At 51.9% G+C, this 6000-nt stretch overlaps 1 protein-coding gene across 1 annotated transcript in view; it reads right to left on the bottom strand.

Annotated features, from left to right (window-relative positions):
* The window catches only part of COL4A2 (collagen type IV alpha 2 chain), a 227685-nt gene that overhangs the window by 50701 nt on the left and 170984 nt on the right, over positions 1 to 6000 (bottom strand). Inside the window, exon 20 of the mRNA XM_021706945.1 lies at positions 36 to 128. Within this exon, the coding sequence (XP_021562620.1) occupies positions 36 to 128 (93 nt within the window). The remainder of the gene's footprint in view (positions 1 to 35; positions 129 to 6000) is intronic.

Raw genomic sequence — 6000 nt, 5'->3', positions numbered from 1 at the left:
CCCCCCCCCCCCCCCGCCTCCCCGGGAGCCCTTACCTTTCCAGCCCTTGTGTCCTCGGGCCCCAGGGGACCCAGAAGGCCCGGGGAAGCCTACTCCTCCTTCTGACCCTTTGAGGCCAAACAGGAAACCTGTGAGGAAAGCACAGGAGCGTCAGCGCCCACGGAGACCAGGAGGCCGTGGCCTTGAAGGAACCAGTGCCCCGGAGGCCCAGCTCCCAAGGAGATCCATCGCCTCACCGGGCCCAGCATCCAGGGAGAGCAGGAGACCCGCCACCTCGCATGAATCAGCCCCCACGGCGGCCCTGCACCCCACAAAGGGCCATCATCACCTGGTCCTGCACCCAGAGAGACCCGAGACCCACGGCCGTCCTGGCTCCCAGAGGCCCAGCACCCCCCAGAGGCCCAGAGCTCCACGGGGACTCAGCGCCCCAAGAAGGCCGAGCACCCCACAGAGACCTGGTGCCTTGCTGACCCAGTGTCGGGAAGGCTTTCCAGCAAGCCCCCCGGGTGGCTCATAAGACCCCATTCCATTCCAGTCTGCTTCTTCCAAAAGAAACTTGGACCTCTCTGTGGCCTCAGCCTCTAGGGGTGCACAGACATCGAGGTGCCTGCAAAGAAGTTCCATCCTCTGGCGCAGGGATAGAACCATTTCTTCTTCAAAACGTGTCCAAGGAAAGGTCTGGGACTTCTGACTGGTGCCTTGGGTCCCAGACCACTGCAGACTTCTGACTAGCCTGGAGCCCCCAAACCCAACCAGGACGAATCAGCTCCCCCTTTGTCTTTTTTCTCTGGAATGGTGCACTGTGTGCCCTGCCCACCCCCACGAACACACACACACACACACACACATGTGCACGCATGCACATTTAATGGACTCATGCATGCAGGTCTCTCGAGGCAAATCTGGATTCAGCGTGGTCAGCCTCCCTGAACAACCTCTACCCCACTTTCCCTCCCCCACCCAACCTCAGGCCACTTTGGAAGTCCTGTCACACCTGCAGGGCTCCACAATCCCAAGCTGGGATATCTGGACGACAGGATAAGAAATGCACTCGCGGGCGGGCCAGGCTTGGTGGCTCAATGCTTTGGGAGGTGGAGGTGAGTGAGTTGCCTGAGCCTCCGGATTCGAGACCAGCCCGGGCAACTTGGCGAGACCTCGTCTCTACCTACAATAAGTAAAAAATGAGCCGGGCATGGTAGTGTATGCCTGTAGTTCCGGCTATTTGGAAAGTTGAGGTGGGAGGATCGCCAGAGCCCAGCAGGTTGGTGCTGGGGTGGCCGTGAGCTTGCCACTGCAATCCAGTCTGGGCGAAGGAGTGAGACTCCGATTCAAAAAAAAAAAAAAGAAAGAAAAAGAAATGCTCTCGCTGCCCAACACAATTCTTGGGTCGCATTCGAGAAGAGTGCCATCTTGTGGTAGATATGCGGCACACGTTTCCAGGTCACAAAAGCCACTGTGGGCCTGTCTGCTTGTCCCCAGAGGCACCCTGGCCTCCTCATTCTTTTTTGAGTTGGAGTCTCACTCTGTCGCCCAGACTGGAGTGCAATGGCCGCTCCCGGCCACCACAGCCTCGACCTGCTGGGCTCCGGCGATCCTTCCGCCTCAGCCTTCCGAGTAGCCGGAATTACAGGCGCGCACTACCACGCCTGGCTCATTTTGATTTATTGTAGAGATGAGGTCTTGCCAAGTTGCCCAGGTGGGCCTCGAACCTGTGGGCTCAGCCAATCCCAGCTCCTCCTCACTCTTTAATCGAGTAGGGTCCTAACTCCCACAGGCAAATAAAAATGCCTCCAAACAAATAAGGATGTTGTGGCCATACACACTGTAGGGTGCCCGAAAGAGAAGGAATAGGCCATGGAGAAAGCAGAAAGCAGAGAAAAATGCTGGATTAACTCACTCTGGTAATCCCAGCACTTTGGGAGGCCAAGCATGAGGATTGCTTGAGCCCAGGAGTTCGAGACCAGCCTGGACAATAGAGCGAGACCTCATCTTTACAAAATAAATAAAACAAAACAAAATTTGCAGGGTACAGGCTCGCCTGAGCCCAGGAGGTCGAGTCTGAGGTGAGCTGTGAGAGTGTCATTACACTCCAGCCTGGGTGACAGAGTGAGACTCTGACTCAATAAAAACTGTAACTATCTGCTTGGAAAAAACACTAGCACTAGAATTTGAATGTCATAGAGCTCCTCAGTGAGTATAAATATCCATGAAAAGGTGGGAAGCAATACCGTCCCATGGCAGCAGTGGCTCATGCCTGTGATCCCAGTACTTTGGGAGGCTGAGGTGGGAGGAACACCTGAGCCCAGGAGGTCAAGGCCGCGGTGAGCCGTGGTGATGCCACTGCACTCCACCTGGATGGCAGAGTGAGACCCCGACTCAAAAACAAAAACTAAGCAAAACAAAAAAAAAAACCCAACTAAAACTGTCCCATGTAATTTGGTTTCACTACACGTCTACCATACTTACCATAACCCATTCATTCATTCAACAACATTCCTCCGGGTCGTGTGCTAGGCGTTCGTGTCCATAGTCAGAAACAAAACCGACAGAGCCCCCTGGAGCTTATGGCTTAGATGTGGAGACGCGTGCTAAATGCACCCCAGTAGGCACACCAACGTAGAGTTCCAAATGGCGGCCAGTGCTACGGGGACCAAGAGGCGTCAGAGAGTCCCAGGGAGACGCATATTTGAGGTTGAGGGTCTGTTAGGAAAGGCCTTTCGGAAGTGGAATCCAGAGGCCAGGTGTGATGGCTCACGCCTGTCATCCCAGCACTTTGGGAGGCCAAGGCAGGAGGATCATTTGAAACCCAGGAATTTGAGATTAGCCTGGTCAACACAGTGAGACCTTGTTGCTACAAAAACAAAAAAAATTAGCCAGGTACGGTGGCTGATGCCTGTAATCCCAGCACTTTGGGAATCAGAGGCGAGAGGATTGCCTAAGTCCAGGGGTTCGAGACCAGACTGGGCAACTCAGTGAGACCTCGTCTCTACAGTAAACCAAAAAATTAGTTGGACATGGTGGTACACGCCTATAGTCCCAGCTACTCGGGAGGCTGAGGTGCAAGAATCACCCGAGCCCAGGATGCTGAGGCTTTAGTGAGCTGCGATTGTGCCACTGCATTCTACCTGGATGACACAGTGAGACCCTGACTTTGAATAAATAAATACAAAATCCAAAGAATAAAAGCAAGTCAGCCAAGCAAGGAGCATGAGGGAATGTTCCAGAGAGAAAATAAGGGAGCCCCAAAGCCTTGAAATACGATGGGAGTGAGGGGCAGACTTCCAGGACGGGAGAAGACAGGGCCACGTCAGGCCACAAGGTCTGTGGAACCGGGCTTGGTTTTTACCCCAAGGGCAATTAGAGCTGTTAAAGCCCGCTGGGAGATTACGAGGTCTATGGGAGGAGGAATGTGGGTCGTCTGTCCTAGAAGGCCGAGTGCAAGGTGGCGGTTTAGATCAGGACAGAAGCAGGGGAGGGCAGCTCAGCGGACACGTTCGGGGTTCCCAAGGTGGACTCACCAGGATGTGGGGAGGGCATCAGTGGGGGGGGTGAGGCACCCAGAGGACGCCGAGGTGGGGGCAGGGGTGGGGAAGGAGGGGACCCAGAGCTCGACCGTGGACATTCACGGCTTGAGGTGTCTGTGAGGCACACATAGGTGCCCGTATGTTCAGTTAACGGGTTTTCATTTTTTCCTTTGAGCCAGGTCTCACTCTGTTGCCCAGGCTGGAGTGCAATGGCATGCTCACGGCCACCACAGCCTTGACCTGCTGGGCTCCAGCGATCCTTCCACCTCAGCCTCCCAAGTAGCTAGAGCCACAGGCGCACCCCACCATGCCTGGCTATTTTTTGGATTTATTGTAGAGACGAGGTCTTGCCAAGCTGCCCAGGCTGGTCTCGTACCCCTGGGCTCAGGAAGTCCTCTCGCCTCCACCTCCCAAAGTGCTGGGATGACAGGCGTGAGCCCCCACGTGAGGCCGCAGCTTATGTTTGGAGCTCAGAATATGGAACGGGGCTGGAGAGAAACCCGAGAGCGACCAGCGTGTCCATGGGGACGGCGTGTCACCTGGTAGAGCGGGCAGCGAGAAGGGTGTGAAGCTGAGATACAAGGGGCTTCCTCGTCTACTGGATTCGGAGAAGAAGGGGGAGGAGGTGGCAGAGTGGTCTCAGAGGGATGGCTTGAGAGATGGGGACAGGGGCCTTCATGGGCAAGACACAACAGCATCTGAAGAGACTGCCGCTGTGCCCTGCACTGAGGAGAGGCAGCCATCGAGATTAAGCCCTGGATGTGGGTCCATGGTGGTGACGGGTGACCAGGGCAACCGCCATCTCAGGTCAGCCGTGGACGCCGTGGGCTTTCTACAGGTCTCCAAACTCTCCTCGTATTTCATGGGAAGTGCAGTGTCCCAGGTGGAGATACTTAACCATGCACACCTCAGAGTGCTGGCATTTAAGATCTGGGATGCGTCATTCAGGGCGGAGACTAGGTGTCCTTAGAGGAAGCATCGGACGCTTGACAGATTGAGTCTAAAAGGCACAGAGTGGCTGCCTGGAGGCAACGGCCTTCCTCTGTCCTGCGTTGCTTTCCTTATACTAATTAACGTAGTGATAATTTCAGTCAAGTGGCAGATCTCAATGTCTTGTAGAGCAGAACAGAACTCTCCAGACTGGGGTCCAGAACCTGAACTGGAATAGGAGGAAGTGACCTATTTCACCCAGAAGGAAAACGGTCTTCACAGTTTGATTTTACTGGAACTGCAAATGGCAAAAAATCCTGGCTTTCGTCAGAATCAGTCCATAAAACAGGGTGAAATGCAGTCAGCAAGAGAGGCCAACAACTTCATTCCGGGGAGAAGTCACAGGAGGCCGTGGCAATCAAGGTCACGGGTATTAAATTACAGCGATCCGGGGCATTTTTCAAAGGCGTTATGAGGCTGGCTACTTTTTGTACAAGAAGTTGCTAAAAAAAGGTGATTTGGAAACAGTGTGTCTCACAGGGGTAAGATATATGTTTAAAGGAGAATTTAAGTTGTGTGCTTTTGACATTTTTAGCTGATAAAATGTATCTGATAAGGGTCCCTCTATTTTATGCATTTCCTCACCAGTCTAGAATACAGATCAGAAATAAGTTAATTTGTTTGCAGTTGATTTGTGTTCGTAACTCACAGACTTACTGAGCAAGATTTATAAAGTATGTGACTGTATCTTTATCAAAATGGAATTTAGTTGCAGGAATCCTGGCAACTATTAATCACAGCTTTAATCACAGCTCTTTAAAGGGGCATATTCTTATGCTTTTATTTTCAACACATTATGCTCTGTTCCAATCCAGGAAAGCTCAAAAGATCTCATTTACCTAGAAAACGGAAGGTGCCTAGAAACTTAACTGCTATCATAGATGCCACAGTAGTAAATATTACTTTGGGATAACAAAAAAAAAATTAAAGATGGCACTGTGCTATTTGGCAGATGGATGATCCAGGGAGATGTCTGCGTCCCAAAATTTTCAGGAGACTGGGAACTTGTGGCTTTCCTACTTGAAGCAAAACCAAATCGAGTTGAAAATTTACTACAGAATATCAAATGGAGGCTGAGACTGCTGATTCCCTTAATGGAAGAAATTCATGGAGATGTGCTTCTAACACCTCTGGGAAAGTATCTTTCAAAGGCAATTAAAACACAGACCTTGAAGTTGACCTTTAACGAAACTAAACACGATCCGTTAGCAAGTATAATGTTCTTCCTCCCTGAAGGTGGGAGATGCCGACAGATGATCTGGGGGCAATGCTGGGAATGAAAGCTGTTTCAGAAAGAAGAGGCTGCTACATTTTGGCCAGTGCCACACGGAAAGAGAACATGACCTCCTGTTTTCTTCCAATGCCTCCTTTACTCTCTTGAGGGGATAAAAGAGAGATTACGCCCAAAACATCATTTGCTAAACGATCAAGCTGAAAATGACTTTTTTTGAGTTTGGGTCCCACTCTGTTGTCCAGGCTGAAGTCT

The sequence above is a fragment of the Carlito syrichta genome, unplaced genomic scaffold, assembly GCF_000164805.1.
Source record: "Carlito syrichta isolate Samal-C Ts95f unplaced genomic scaffold, Tarsius_syrichta-2.0.1 Scaffold316219, whole genome shotgun sequence".
Taxonomy (NCBI): Eukaryota; Metazoa; Chordata; class Mammalia; order Primates; family Tarsiidae; genus Carlito; species Carlito syrichta.
This window is presented reverse-complemented; position numbering and strand designations above follow the sequence as displayed.